Source organism: Protopterus annectens, chromosome 3.part0 (genome assembly GCF_019279795.1).
Source record: "Protopterus annectens isolate FY-2018-M chromosome 3.part0, PAN1.0, whole genome shotgun sequence".
Classification (NCBI taxonomy): Eukaryota; Metazoa; Chordata; order Ceratodontiformes; family Protopteridae; genus Protopterus; species Protopterus annectens.
Genome location: NC_056731.1, coordinates 1,122,632,913 through 1,122,649,574, shown reverse-complemented (window position 1 = coordinate 1,122,649,574; position 16,662 = coordinate 1,122,632,913). Strand labels below are relative to the sequence as shown.

Below are 16,662 nucleotides of genomic sequence, written 5' to 3'. Positions count from 1 at the left end.
TTCTTTAGGTACGTTTAAAGCATATTTTTGCCCTCACAATTATGGTTGTCGGGACCACGTTGTCGCAGATAGCCGCATTGGATTGGACATGACTGATCCTGGGCTTTCTATAACAGTTAAAGTTCCTTCAGGAAAGACATTGGTTTTAGTAAGTATACAATCACTTGTCTTGATTTACTTATGTTTTATTTTTCCTGAAAGTCATTTGTGGTCCCCACTCATGCAGTCTTTCATCAGATCACTACATTTCAGCTGAGAGGAACAGTGTTTTGTGCTGCTAGTTCTACCCCTTATTTTTTATTCCTTTTTGTCCCTCCCCTTTTCGCTATAGTTCAAAAATAAACATGATCAAAGATCAGCCTTCTAGCTTATAATGCAGGGCTCAGAAATTAATGAAAAGCAAGCACAAAACCCAGATAGGTTTTCTGGTGTACCAGCTCAGGCATTGCACTTTAGATGAACAGCTGAAATCACTGCATTGTTATCTTACAATCCCATCATGATAATATGCCTCATGTCTGAATAACTAGGCCACTTACACAAAAGGGCATAACATGTCTATGATGGTGTTATTAGTTCATTGGGTGTACAATTATACAATACTCATTGTATAAATGCTTAACTAGCATCAGTATAACAGACTGCTTTGTTGTCATATAAACACAGTAAATGCAATGGCATTAACAGGAGACAGAACATCTGATGAATGTAAGTAAATCAGGGTAGATTCTTCAAAACACTGATGTATGGTGAGCTGTTTTTTTTTTTTTGTCTTTTTTGTTCTGTCTCTATGACTCTAAAGCAAGTCCACCCGTGTTATTTTGGAAATTATGTCCAGTGGAAAAAAACTATTATTTTCTGCTGCAATGTTTGTTATGGAATAAACCATCACAACAGCTGAGTCAAACTATCAACTTTGGGTTTGCATCACGTCCTAGTTATATATTGACTTTAACATTAATTAACCCACCCGCTCAAACAGGGAGCAAAGTATGTTGCCTCCTCTTTAGGATCCACAATTCTCAAATGAAAAAATGAGAAATTCACCACACCCAGTGAGTACAGCAGAAAAACAAAGAAAAGTGAGTTATATTCCAGTGATGGAAGGAAGGATTATAAATTATTCCAAAAATATAAGTGCACATCGTCTAATGACCTCCATACTGTAATTATTAGCTACATTGTAATACCACAAATTAATTATTTCATCAAACCATGGGAGAAAAGCCTGCTTTGTTGGCATCCAGTATGTGTCTGGAGAAATTTCTTATGACAATAATTTCAGAACCACTGTGTGTACAGAAGTTTTTTGGTAAGAATGTGATATAACTAAAATAAGAAATAATCAAAAATAAGTTCAGGTATTTGTAGGTTCAGGGATAAATCCTAGGCTAGTTGCCCTTGTGGTCTATTTTAAGCCTAGCCAGTTTGCTCTTAAAGATGAGAATTAAACCTTGTACCTTGTGTCTACAAGGTAAATACGTTAGGCATTATGCCAACCCCCACTGCAAATGAAGGCTGAGGGAATTGAACCTTGTACCATGGGAACTACGACTTGAAACCATAACCTGTAAATAAACAACTCCTACCCTTTTTTTGATAACTGCTGTAGGATCTTCCACATCCACTGGAGCTACCACTAACTTAAGTAGACGGGACCTCTTTTTAACATCTCATCCAAAGGATGGCACACTGAGGGGAGCAGCATCCCCCTTATGCTGCACTGCAGTGTCAGTATTTGAAAATGAATCCAAATACTTAGTGTGAGAATAGAACCTGCAACGTTTTGATTTTACAACATCAAAGGCACATGTGCTACTAGACATTGTAGTTTTTACAGAAGCTCTTCATAATATTATACCTGTTACTAACATATTGAGAAAAGAATCATTGTGATTATATAATTAAAAATTTCACAAAAAGAAATAAATTAGAAAAACAATGGCCACTGCTTATAACTATACCAATCTCCCTAGACCGAGAATTTCTGATGCATTTTATTTTCAGTATAAAACACATTTCATTTTTGGTGATGAACTCTAAAAGATTTTAAAAAATCCAACTGCATTAACCTAAATGGGAAGAAATAAAATAAGAAAATGGCAATTGCGGGTATGGATACTGCATTTAATATGAAAATCTAGTCTTGGGAGGATTATTTGAAATAATGTAACAGTTGTTTATTGCCACTAATATTAGAAAGTCACACATCTTTGTGTTTTCAAATAGACATCCTGCAGGTATGGCAGTGCATGGCGTAAAGTCACAAAGTCATCCAAAAAAACATAGCCAGCACATCGTGGTGTGAGAAGAAAATTTTATGGCAAACCAAAACAGACCGGTTTCGGCTTATACCAAGCCTTCTTCAATGTAACTAGAAAACACTAATGCCATGATATATATAAATAATCAACAAGTAAGCCATTACAAAATTCGATTGGCTGTTCACAATTGCTCATTTAATCCAAGGTGGAACAATCCCCCCAGTCTAATTATCCACTTTTGTTCCTTATTATTAAGTATACTGTGCCAGCCAATTTTATTATTCCTCTTGCCCCTGATAACATCAATAACTGTAAATTTAAAATTAGCAGATGGGTGAACCATGACATGTTTATACAAAGCATTTGTAATTCGTTTGGATTTAATATCACTCATATGTTGACTGATTCTATATTTGACAGGTCTACTAGTCTGGCCTACATAAAAAGCATAGCAGGAGCAGGTCGCATGATAAACTACCCAATCCGCAGAACAATTGGCAAAAAAGCCAATGTCATAAACTCTGCTGGTATTATGACTGGTAAAACTTTTGGTTTCATTCATTCTCTTACAGTGGACACAATGGCCACACGGGAAGCAGCCACAAAGGACCTCCTACGCAAGTGTAACCTGCTTGGTAATACCAAGTGTACCTAACCCATGTTTATAATGATTTAGCTATGCACCCACTGTTTTGCCTCTTCGATACCCAAAATGACACTTCTCATCAAGTATATGGCCAAATTTCACATCAGACAACAAATGTTCCAATTCCATTGAATACTATCACAAAACATATTAGTATTCCGTCCATACATAGTGATAAGTCTAATATGGGATGCCGCACCCATAGACTTGTCTTTATATTGCATAAGATTTGACCTGTCAATCTTGGAAACTGCCTGGCATGCCATGGTTACAGTCCCTGGTTTGTATCCCCTATGCTTGAATCTGTTGGCCATATCTCTCCTACAATAGTCATATCTATTGGGGTCAGAACAAATACGTTTGATTCTCATAAAGTGTAACTTTGGAATGTTTCATATAACATGAGGTGGATGAAAGCTATGTGCATGTAATATAGAGTTGTATTCTGGATTTTTACGGAACACATATGTATCCACAGTCCCATCAGGGTTCTTGGTTATAAGAACAACCAAAAAAGTAATCTGATGTCTATCTTGGTGGCATGTAAACTGTAAACCCCATTTGTTATCATTAATATATTCCAAGAACTCCTGTAAATATGTAATATCACTCTTCCAGACAAGCCAGCAGTCATCCAAATAGCGGTGCCAAATGTCCATCTCTGGAAAAAAGATATTATGTAATGGATCATAAATAAGTTGCTCTTCTATATAGGCCATTACTAGGTCTGCATATATAGGGGCAAAAGATACCCCCATAGCTGTCCCCTGTGTTTGCCAGAAACAGTCCTCCTGATAATAAAAAACATTCTTGGTCAACACATGTTCTGTAAGACTGACAAGAAGGGTATTAAACCCAGGGGGATATTACTCAGAGACCTGTAACCAATATTCCACAGCACAAATACCAGCCCAGTGTGGAATGTTTGTATAAAGGGCTGATACATCCAAGGTACACAGATACCAATCAGGATCAACCTGAGTATCTTGTATACGAGCTCTCACAAACTTCAATAAAGGATGCAAATACTGTGTTAAGTACACAGATAAAGGCTCAGTGAGTGAGCCCCTCCCCACTACAGTGGGTCTACCAGGGGGATCAGAAAGACTTTTGTGACTCTTCGGAAGTAAATATAGATATTGTCTTTGAGTTTCTGTCACTGTTAGTTGTTTGGCAGTACTCTGGGAAATAATCCCTTCTTCAAGGGCCAATTTGATGAAACTATCAATGTGGGACTTGAATGTAGGGGTGGGATCCAGTGGCATGGGCATATAGTATAGTATAATTGATTATTCAGCTGTCTATAAGCTTCCTTGTTATATTTGTTCCAATCCATCACCACAATGGCCCCTCCCTTATCCGCAGGCAAAATGACAAGGTTCATATTGTCTCTAAGCTCCTGCAAGGCCAACTGTTCCTGCTTAAATAGATTGTGTAGTTTGGGTCGTGCATAATTATAATTATCATGTAGATTTTTGAGCACCTGATTAATAAACAACTGGACAGTAAGGTGCATAGGTGGCATAAATCTCGACTTCCCAAAATGGAACTGTTGATCCAAACCAGTATGAACATTATCCCTAAAGAATAATTTTAAGTTCAGAGTACGACCAAATGAGTAAACATCCTTGACAAAATCATTCTCGGACACAAAAAAATGCAGGGACATAACAAACCTTTATTTAACAATTGAAGATGAGTAACTGTTAAAACCTGTGACGAGATGTTTAGTACATTTTGATCAGTTACCCGTGGCTCATCAACTGTAGCAATGTTTCTACATTTGTTATTTCCTTTATGTTTACACCCGGCCCTGTGTTTTCCAATCCTAAAGGGCTGTTGGTACATTTGGGTGTAGGTGAGGTTTGTGTGTGTGATGCTTCTGAATCAGTAAAGCAGGAGGACTCATCACCTGAGGTACCCCCAAAAGATGGATTAGTTCGCTTCAAAATTGACCTGGGCCTTTTTTCTCTTGCCAGTTTTGAGCCCTGGATTAACAAATTTAACATTTTTCAGGGGACCAAAAGGTCTCCTAGTAGTCCCTCTCATAGTCCACCAAATCCCTGTTAAATTTGGATAGTTTCTTTTCCTTAAGATGACTTTCTAGAAATAATAAGTCCTGACCCAATTTTTGTAAACATTTTTGATGAATATTTTGCCCCTAGAGCAGTTTTGTTTGCTCACAAAGTAATGTCACTTCAGTCATACCCTTGTCTATGCATCTAACATAGTAGCTAGCTAGGGCTTCAACAAAGCCCATAGAAGCATGTAGCTGTACTGCTGCCGGTTTTTCATCCAATTCTTGATCTATGGTAGGCACAAGTGGTTGTATCCATACCCGAAGACCCCTTCGGCTCATGCTTTTGGCTATATAAGCTTTAAATAGGCGGATATGCCATACATTAGTTCTTAAGGTTTTCATACTTTTGGACAATTTAAGAAAAACTTCACTGCAAAATCAATGTTCCTGGGCTGATCAGATAAATCATGTGTGCTGATCCTATTGTCCAATCCAAATATACCAATGTCATTTCGATCAGAGGATAAACCATGCCAAAGCCAGTATAGCATTTCAGTGAGAGTGAATTGTTTATGGTCATTGGCTTACTGGGGTTGTCTGGACTACGCCTTGGAATAAGCACCTCATTGGTTCTTTCAAGCTTTTTTTAAAGTTGTTTCAGGTTTCAACTTTGTTACTTAAGAAATTAACTTGTGACTGTTTCTGCCATTTCACACTGAGCTAATCGAAGGAAGTCGGAGGAAGGGCTCTGAGTTAACGAATCTGAGATATATAACATTAAGTATCCTGTTTTTGCTTATTTCTGAGTTATTTATAGCACTTTTATTTTACTCACTGTGTGTGAGGTATTAAGTAGAATTTTTGATAATTGTTCAGCATCTGATTGGGTTTGTTTGTTCTGATTTTTGTTTCTCGCCCTCCCTCCCTCTTGGTATCCTGTTTTTATACTTGGTGGCTTTGCAGTTGCCCACCCCTACTGTAAATTTGATCTGGGACACTCCTCCCAGTCTAGTGTCATTACCTCATTCTACCTATTACAGTGAGAATATTTGAGAAGGCCAACCCAGTTAGCTTCTGCTCCTCCTTTCCCCTTTCCACTTTACAAAAAAAAAAAAATTCTAAGCTTGTTTCCTGCCTTTCCTATAAGTTGTCTAGTCCAGATACAGAATTGCTGTATCTAGGACTGTTTGTAAGCTTCTGAGCCCTCAAGCCTTTCTGTGTTGGAGGGAAGCCTTCTAGCTTAATTTTGTTTCTTAGAACTAGCCAGCTTTCTAGTTTCAGCACTCAAATATGTTTCTTTGAGCTCAGCACTTGTTCAGAACTCAATGTAGGCACTAAATAAGCTACAAATTACTACAGCACTCAACGTTCCTCACTTGTCTAGAGGAAAACAGTTTTTAGTACTTAATAAATAAGCACCTATCCAGGCATGTCTAAGGGTCAGCTCCCAATGTTTTCTCCTGTCTACCTGATGAATCTGGGCATCTTGGGGCAATGCAGCAATTGCCTCATGTACACAGACAACGCTCTCCTCCTACCACCCAACACTACAACCTGTGAGAGATGCACTTATATAACCAAACTGGAAGCAAAGCTCTCTTCACCCAAGACTGGATTAGACAGTCAAGAGGAGAAGGTAAACACTTGCACCGCACCACACTCTTCACATAGTCACTCAAAACCTACACCACCAAAACACACACATAGAAACACAAAACACACACCTACATTTGTGGTGGCTCTCAACAAAAATCTGCCCAAGCAACAGGGACCTCCAAAGCAGAAACGTAAGCAGCCTCCACCCCCCAACACAACCCAAATGACACATAGCCCACAAACTCAGTGTGCCACTCAACCACAGCCCATAAGGCATAACAACGTACCTAACACTCTAGTCATAGGTGACTGTATAGTCAGGCACACTGATGTTCCACTCACCAGGCTAAACAAGGAGAAAGTCACTGTCAGCTGCCTGACAGGTGCCAGGATCCACCACATAACGCATGCACTCAGGTCACTCCACAGCCAGTACAAATATGACTCTGTCATTGTCCAATGACAGTGTGAATGACCTGAGACATACCTCCCTGGACTACATGAAAAGAGACATGGAGGAGCTTTCTGATCTTGTAGCCCAGGCAGGTATTATCCTAGCCCTGAGTAGCATCCTGCCATCACCTAGAATGATACCACAGTACAAGGAAAAAATGATTGACTTCAACAATTAACTAAGCTTCTGGTGTCATTCTAAGGGGATCCAGTATCTGAATGCCTGGGATGACATGAATGACAAACGACGATGCTTTGCCAGAGATGGCCTGCACTTGTTGCCCTTGGGATTCCGAATACTGGCTAAGGCTCTTGCCACCCCTATAGTGCCTTTTTAGGCAAGATTCAAATGACAAATTCACCACCGTAACAGGTTCTAGCAAGCAAAATCTGAGGGTAATGCTACTCAATGCTAGAAGTCTAAACCTCAAAATGCACTCACTCGAGGCACTCCTTAAAATGGAGAACATCAACATCTGTGCAGTGACAGAGACCTGGTTCAATGCTCCAGAGAGCACCCCTGCATTACCAGGCTATAATTCATACCACACCTTTCGGCCACCTAACTTGGACTGAAGCACTAAAGGTGGAGGCATGTCAATGTTCATTAAGGATATCCACACCTCCAGGCTAGTTGCTTAGCATAATGCATCTGAGATTATCCAAGTGCAACTAACTCTGGGCAAGACCGCAATGCAAATTGTAGCTTGCTACAGATCTCCTGTCATGCTCCATGATTCCCACTCCTCATTTCTTGATACACTGGAAAATATTAGCGTACAACCTACACTACCCCACCATTAACTGGGAAAAATACTCATGTACCAACTCTTGTGCTCAATGTTTTCTGGAATTCATAAATTCTAATGCCTTGGATCAACTTATCCACACCCCCACCAGGGGCAGCAATATCCTAGACCTGGTCATTACCAACATGGGCAACTGGTGTTCCACACCAGAGTTCAATTCCTCGTTGGTCATATCCGACCACAAGCAAATCACCCTAGGCATCCACATCCCAGCCCCACCCCCCATTAGGTAAACCACCATAAAAAATTTCTCCAAAGCCAACTTCACGCTTCGTAAGACAGAAGTGGCAAACTTCACGACACCCATGCTGATGGACAGTAGAGATACGACTGCTGAATCCTATACAATTGCAGTTTATAAGCACTTACATGAGTGCATGGATCGTGCAATCCCTAACAGAACCAAGATGTTATCCTCCAAAAAAAGGAAGCCAATCTGGTGGTCCCCTGCTATAAGCAAACTCTACAACAGAAGAAAGAAACTGTTGCAAAAAAGAGTAAAATCCCATGATTGGAGGAACTCCGTGGTCAGCCTCAGTAAGAAGATGAGATCCCTCATAAAATCCTCCAAAGCTAGTTACAAAAACAAAATCGCCACTGATTCTAAAGACAACCACAAAGCATTGTATAGCTATATCAAGAATCTCAATGGCAACACTCAGATCTCCTCTGAGTTACAGCACAATGGCACTAAATATACAGAACCAACTGATGTTGCCAACATCCTAGCAGATAGGTTCAGTGCTAACTTTACCCCTCTCTCATCCCCTAAAGGGCCCATCTCTATACCGGAAGAATGCAAAGTACCTGTAATCACGGCTGCACGGGTAAAAAACACACTCTACAAAGCCAAGAACACAGCATCCATGGGACCTGACAACATCCCAGGCTGCGTTCTACATGAAATACAGAAGGAACTGGCACCCCACCTAAGTATCATGTTCAGTCATAGCCTCACCTCAGGCTTTGTGCCCACTGAATGTCGCACAGCAACGGTTATCCCACTCCACAAAGGGGGAGCCACCACGGACCCTGGGAACTACCACCCCATTAGCCTGATGAGCCTGGTCTGCAAGGCTATGGAGCGTATCATCATGGAACTTATAAACAATGACATTGGTAATCTTCAAACTCTGGACCCTACCCAGTTCGGGTTTGTAAAAGGCAGATCATGTCTCCTAAACCTGATAGACTTCTTTGAAGCGGTCACCAAAGCTGTAGATGAGGGTAAGGTGGTACACACAGCCTATCTAGATCTCACCAAGGCTTTCGACACCATCCCCCACTCTGGAGTTATAGACAAACTCACTAAACTAGGTATAAATCCCTATGTCACAAGATGGGTTGCCAACTGGCTCACTGACAGAACCCACACTGTGAAAGTAGCAAACTTCAAATCCGACTACAGACCAGTGACAAGTGGAGTACCACAGGGTTTAGTCCTGGGTCCTTTCTTGTTTGGTATCTACTTCTCTGAAGTACAGGCTAACTCAGAAGGTCTTTGACTAACAAAGTTCGCAGATGACTGCAAACTAGGAGCCATAATCAAATCTCCTAACGATGTGGACATCCTACAAAAGGGCCTCACTGAGACAGATGCCTGGTGTCAAAGCCATGGCCTCAAGCTCAATGCCAAAAAGTGCATTGTCATCCCTTTTGGTAAAAACTCTGTACCCATGAACTACCACATAGGCGGTAGTCTACTAAACACTGAAAGTGTGATGAGACCTTGGGACACAGGTGGACAGTAGTCTCTCCTTTGATAATCACATCGCCACAGTAGTCAGGAAATCCTTCTATGTGCCACACCTCATCACAAAAGGTTTCTCATCCAGGAAAAAAGAGGTCGTTGTTCCCCTCTACTCATCACTCATTAGGCCCATTATAGAGTACAACGCCCCTTTTGGTATGTACCTCACAAGACATCTACAACAACTGGAAAGCCACAGAAAGAGGTTGTTAGCAGGTGAGCAATATTCTAATAAAAATAAAAATAAGGAAAGGATTTGTAACAATGGTATGATGGTCGGGAATAATGTCAGGAGAATGTATTTTGTAACTACATATAATGTGATTACAGACAGTTTTTGATGTTATAAAATTTTATTGGGGTTCTATAATGAATGATAGAAGTTTAAAGAATCTTTTACCTAGAAAACCTTTTCTTTCCTTGAAAAGAGGCTATAGTATTAAGGACATGATTGTCCATAGTTATTCTTCAACACCTAGTGTAAAATGAATGTTAGGACCAAGATCTGTTGGCACTTTATCTTGCGGCAGCTGCTCAGTGTGTAAGCATACTGTAAGGACATATGATAAAATTAATAAGGTTTATTATGTTTCTAGTAGGGTTACCACCTGTCCCACTTTGCGAGGGACAGTCCCTGTTTGGGCAGTTGTGTCCTGCAAAAAAATTGTAAAAATGGCAAATGTCCTGAGATTTTAGGACAAAATTATTTCCCATAGTTTATGTAATAGTTGCATAAAACAGTTATTCTGTATCTGAGCCACCTAAATGTTATAAGAAGCAGAATGAGCAACTAAAACGTACAAGAATAAGCTTTTATATAGGCTAAAAAGTGAAGTTCTGTTCTTCGTACTGGCCAGGGGTATGTTTCGGCCTGCAAAATCTGACGTTTGCACCAAAAATGTCCCACTTTGGGCATTTGAAAAGTTGGCAACCCTAGTTTCTAGAGATGTTTATAATTCTAATACAGAGGGCATTATTTATGCCCTGAGATGCTCCTGTGACTTTTTTTATATTTGGGAAACTAAAGGGTTTTTTAAAGTTAGATTACAGGAGCATCTCAGGGACATTAGGAATAAAAAGAAGGAAAGCCCTATAGCAGTTCATTATGCATTGCATCATGGGGGGATGGTAGTTGTTTAAAAGGTAATGTTTTAGAAAAAGTGGAAGTTTATAATAATTTGGATTTGAAGAATAAATTATTGTATAAAGAGACAATGTTTATTTTAAAATATGGTACGTTGACACCTGCTGGTTTGAACGTGAACTGCAGTTGGAGAATGTTGTAAATGAATGAGTTTTTAGTTTTGGCTGGATGTTTGCTTAAGTGTTTAATTGATATGTTAATTGATATTATTATATATAGTGAAGTCTTTTAAAGTTTTTTATCTCTTTAAAGGCCTATTGGCCTAGGTGCTAGAGAGTGAGAATATTATTTGTCCTGAATAAAACAAGGAGTGCATTGGCCTTGTTGTTGTTTTTTTCTTACACTGAGAGATCCTGCTTGCAGTTCTGTTGTTGGAATAGGGTGGGTTTGGGCCAGTATGGGGATTTCGGGGGGAGGTTCCCGTTTAGTCACAGTTGCTCTTTGTGAGAGGGCTCATCCGGCCCTCCCCCCAAAGAATTTCTCTAGTCATCTTTTTTTTTTTTTGAACTAGCTTTTCTTACTTTTTACTGGCGTACCTTTTCCATGCTTGCATTAAAAGTGTCCTGGTTTTGAAGGGTAATTCCTGTCATACCATGGCACAAATAATAAAAGCTGTTGTATACCTTGCATTACTTTACCTCTTTACTTCCTTTTTTGAGCAGTTCAGTTGTCAGGCTCCCAAAGAGTAAACCCTTATCTGTGGGATCATTAAGGAGCTTTACATTGACATCCACCATCAGTGGTTGTAGTCTCAACCAGGCCTCCAGATTACCGAGCCCATAATTGTTGACCTAAATGCTGTATCCACAGCATCATATCCACATTTAGTGGAGTTTGTCACCAACAGACTTGCAGCCTGTGTGAGTTCTAATAGTTTTCCCATCAGATCAGTATTAGATACTTCCCCTACTTTCTCGTGTGGGTGCCTTAAGAGAGTCATTTGAAATGTAATCAAGTGAGCCTGGCATTTTATAGCTATGAAGGCAGGGAAGCATATGTGTATGCTTTTTGCCCAAACCAGTCCAAAGTCATACTCTCTTTGTCACTGAACACTGTACTAGGAATCCAAACAAACTTGGACTCCTCCTCTGTATCCATGGATACCTCTACCCCTTTTAGATTCACCACTGGGTTCCTATACAAGACTTTAATGGATGCTTGCACCTTATAAAATCTGTCAGGTTTCATAGGTGCAGGGGGATGTGAGTCTGGTTCCTTGAAGGTAGATAGAAAAACATCCTTCAGCGCTTCAAGAATTAGAGGTAGATCCAGAGGTATGGGACATCCAGATTCGACAAGCCAAAATAACTATTTTATACCTCATATAACTCTCTGCTTTCCTTTTTATCCAACTGAGGGTTTCTCCAAAAGAGATTGTCTCTGATGAAGCATCTTGGGTAATGGAGCTCTCAGTGTCTGTACTGTAGCCAAGAGGTGAAGACATCAAGATGAATAGCCCAATTTTTCCTCTGACATTTCTTGAAGTTCCCTGTCTGTACAGGAGACTGTTCCCACTTCGTCTTGGAGAAAAGAACACCAGACACTAAAGGTTCAGCATCTAAATGAGTGACTTGAAATGCCTTCACTATGCCTTGGGCCTGGTAAACAATTAGGATGTGAATGAGAAATGGGAAGATCCACCAAGCTCTTCCAAGGTGGGTGTCTGCCTAGTGGCAGGAAATGGAGAAGCATGTTTAATTGTGTCATCTTTAAGGGGACAGCCACTCTGAAAGTCCTTTGCTGTGTGTGGGAGGGCTGGACTTCCACACCAAAGGCCTCAACTTTCTGTTTAATGGAGATCATTGGAAATTCACCCTGGGGATCACTTCTGTGGCTCTGCTTGACAGGGGGCACAGGAAAATAATTTTCTTGGGTGGCAAAAGCCAGGGTACCTTTGGCAAGGCTTATATAGGCCCTAGAGCCAATAGCCTAGTACCTATATATGAGCCTATGAACCTATGATTACCAAGCAGAACAGAACAAGCCAAGTATTTTTGTTGTTGTTTTGTTTTTGTCAAATATGAAACTTGCTCAGATTCACAGTTTAAATAATCAGAACCACATTCTGTTTGTATGAAGTGTTTAAATTCTTAACAAAGTTCCCTATAGCAAAGCCCCTTCTCCCAACAGTAGAGCCATGAAAACTGCTTTAATCATTAGTGACTTTGATACTCTCATCACCATTTTTGTCAAGCAAGAATGTAAATGATTTAGCAGGAATACCCCCCCCCCCCCCCCCGCCCACAATGTCTTATTGTGCTTCTGCCAAAACAAAATAAAAACACTAAAGTAATGGCTACTTACCCCCAAATGTCTGTTATCAATGTAGAGGATAGCTTATGTTTATAGACAGATGTCGAAGTATAGATAGATAGATACATATATACATAGATAGATAGATAGATAGATAGATAGCATTATTGGGAAAGCCTATTTGTAGAGGGGCCCCAGGGAGAAAAGCTCCAACAGTATGAATACTGACAATAGAAGACAAACATATTATATCATATGTAATCAGATGAAAATAAGTGATTTCTGGAATACGTAGAGTGGATAAACATATAGCAGGTTTACATGCTGTGACAGCAGAATCATGGGAAATACAAAGTGCCTTAGTCTTTTGACCATTCATGCTTTGCAGTGCCCACATCAAGGCTATAGGTTCATAGGTGAATACTTGGCTAACTGCCCCAAGGGGTCATTTTAAGTCTAGTCAGTAACCCGAGGTCAGAATCCAACCACGTACCTTGTGTCTATAAGGTGAAAGTCGTAAAGATTATGCTGCAATCACCCACCTCTGTCTCAAGGAAGGCCATGTCAGTCTAGCCCAGAGTGAATTTGTCATTCAGATCAGGTTTGAAGGAAGGGGAAAGTATCACACTGCTTAAGTTCCAAGGAGAGCCTATTCCAGAGGTGGGGAAGATGCTGTGTAATGATCCTCTCTCTCCACCATTTTTTGTTTATCTGCTGGTGAAGAGTCATATGTTTGGTTCTGGTGTTTCTGGGATTATTTGTTTTGTGAAGATACAAGGGACCTAGGACCCTGTGTCCCTAATGGCTTGGATGGCAAGGCATAGATCTCCCTGCAGCAGTCTCTAAGATACTGAGTATAGGGGCAATGCTTTCCTCCTCTTATGGTAGTTAAGTGCTCTTAAAACAGTGATCTTATTAGTTAGGAACTTCTGGAGTCTTTCTATTTGTTTTAAATGTCTAGTGGGGCACATCCTAAAGGGAATATCATATTCAATAATTGGCCTATCCATGCCGACTGTAAGGGAACAATGACCTTTGTTATCTGGATGACATTCCTTTGTAAATCAACTGTGCCAAGTAGAAGGGTTTTCTGACTATGTTTGTTAAATGATGATCAAAAGAGAGGTCCCTAACATTCTCATTTTGAAGAGGGGTATTATCTGTGTATGCTTGGGGGGGGGCTACCAAATGTGACTATAGTGCACTTTTTGGCATTTAATTTGAGTCCATTATTTGCCACCCCCTCATAATATTCTTTTGGCTTGGGCTACATTCATTTTTGACTTTACTAAAGCTCTCCTGTAAACACACTGATATATGCTTAAGGGCTGCGCATCAGATGGGGATTTGACAATGACCCCCAGCTTGCAATCATCTGGTTAGCTAGAGGTCATGGTTTACAGTCTGAAGATGTGGGAAACCACTGGTCACCTTCATAGTCTTAGATGACATACCTACCTTCCCCATGATGTCAGTTATGTCTTTTAGATAGTTTGCTATCCATCTTACATGTAGGGATCTGTTTGTAATGCATTTAGCTTACTAGCTATGCTAAGCTGGGGAATGATGTCTAATCCTTGGCCTGGTCAAAGTACGCTGTGTGGACAGTGTGGCAGCTGTCAACAACCTGTGCTACCCTTTCAAACAAGTTAACCAGATTCATTACACAGGATCTACCCTTGACAAAGGCAAACTGCTGTGGGTCTAGCCTGATGAGATTTTTAATGTCACGGTTTATCAAGTCAGTTATAATGTGCTCCATGGCTTTGCAGATGAGACGTGTCAGACTGATGGGCCTATAATTCCCTGGGTCAGTGATGAGGCCACAGTTATAGAGTGGCATCACTACTGCTTTGTGCCAAACCTTAGAGGATGGCATTCTGATAGCATAATAGTTCATCTTTATCAGAGATTCTCGCCTTCTTTCTTTTTTTTTTCCTCATTTAGACAGAGTCTGTAAATATCCACGTTTTTACATCATCAAAACCTTGCTACATCTCCTACACTATTTTGTCATACATGTCAGTGTAGTGATACTGGGTTGTGCGATTATATTAAAGAAATGCTGTGGGTCATTTGTTAATTCCTAGGGGACTTAAGTGGTCAATGTCTGCAAGAGTAACTTCTTAGGAGTTGGTTTGTTTTCATTTGGTCAGCAGAAACTGTTATTGCAGAATACATTCAGTTACCCGTAATAAATTCTGCCTATGCAGTACCTGTCTGTCTGCCTAGTAACAAAGACATGATAAGGGAAAATAAGAACGGACAGATTACAAAAATCATGGATTCCATCTGGCTGGTAACATTAAGAGAATACATGATGTGGTCTATGCAAAATGATATTCCAGATTATGACACTGCTTCAGGAAAATGGACTGAAAGTTTCTAAATATCTCATATGTAGTATATCATTAGTCATTATCTCATTATATCTATTTTGGTTCACTATAAAAGCTAGTAGAATTAGCACATTAGTAGTTTGTTTCTAATTAAAGTGCATATTGCCTTAGTTTCCTGCTGGCAACTGAGTGCTTTATTATTATGATGCCTCCATGAGTACTTAGTTTCTGATACTTCCATTCATAACAACTGATATGTGTCCATATGTGTATGCTTAATTGTCTTACAATATTAATTACCTTCTGCATCTTGTCTACCAATATAGAAACTCTGATTTTTTTCTAACACTCACAACACACATGCACAAAGACACACACAGACACACACACATACACACACACACACACACACACACACACACACACACACACACACACACACACACAGACACACACACACAGACACACACACACTTTTTTATGTCTGATTTATTTTATCATAGGGGACCCCAAGCTGGCAATCGGGTACAATATAGCCTATAACTCTTCCCACTTCCAGTAGGAATGTGGGATATTACTCAGAAACACATTTAAAAAACAGAGTGTGACAAAAATGATGGAAAATACAAGCACATTTTCAGAGACTGTGTATAATTTGTAGTCTTTAATAAACTGCATTGTAAAATTCTACCACACAATTCATTTATTTTTGCTTCTGAATAAAGGGAGATGAAAGATGTGCATCCTCTTTCTTTAAATGATTGGTGTCATTAGTCTGTTGGTGATGTAGTGTGGTTTTCTGTATAATGGGCAGTTTCAAAAATTAGTTGTGATGAGAAAGATTCAAAAGGTTATGCAAAGGGATAAATCAAGCCTGAAAATAGGAGCATTCCTCCAAAAGTAGGAACTTCATGTGCAGGGGCAAATAAGGCATGGCAATAGGAATGTGCCTGCAGAATAGGGACAGTTAAGAGGTCAGGAAAGGGAACAAGGAAACAAAGAAGACAAGCAAAAGAAAACATTTCAGAAAAAAAAGCCGATATGTTGAATAAACGGGTTCCTATCATGTAGTTGAACTATTACAAGTTGGAACCACATATGGTCAAGACCATACATTCAAATTTGTAAAAGTTCGAGTGTTTCAATGGAAATTTCCATAAGTGTAGGTTTCCATTCAGTTCAATGTGGTGCGATCTCAGAGTTGGAATATTTAAGTAGCGGGGGGTGTGGGGGGTGCAGGGGGGCTTGCCCCCCTGTTTACAACAATTTATTTATTTTTTTTATTTTTTTTACGTAGTTGAAGTTCTGTAACTTCGAACATAATGGTTCGACCATTAGGTGTTTGGAGTTATGGAACTTCACCTATGTGATATAGACCCTGAATAAAC

The 16,662-nt window shown here is 39.9% G+C and overlaps 1 protein-coding gene across 3 annotated transcripts in view; it reads left to right on the top strand.

The window, feature by feature from the left end:
• Nucleotides 1–16,662, top strand: part of LAMA3 (laminin subunit alpha 3) — a 2,187,360-nt gene that overhangs the window by 1,510,110 nt on the left and 660,588 nt on the right. For all 3 annotated transcript variants that reach the window (XM_044065357.1, XM_044065355.1, XM_044065356.1), the window contains exon 31: nucleotides 9–148. In XM_044065357.1, the coding sequence (XP_043921292.1) occupies nucleotides 9–148 (140 nt within the window). The remainder of the gene's footprint in view (nucleotides 1–8; nucleotides 149–16,662) is intronic.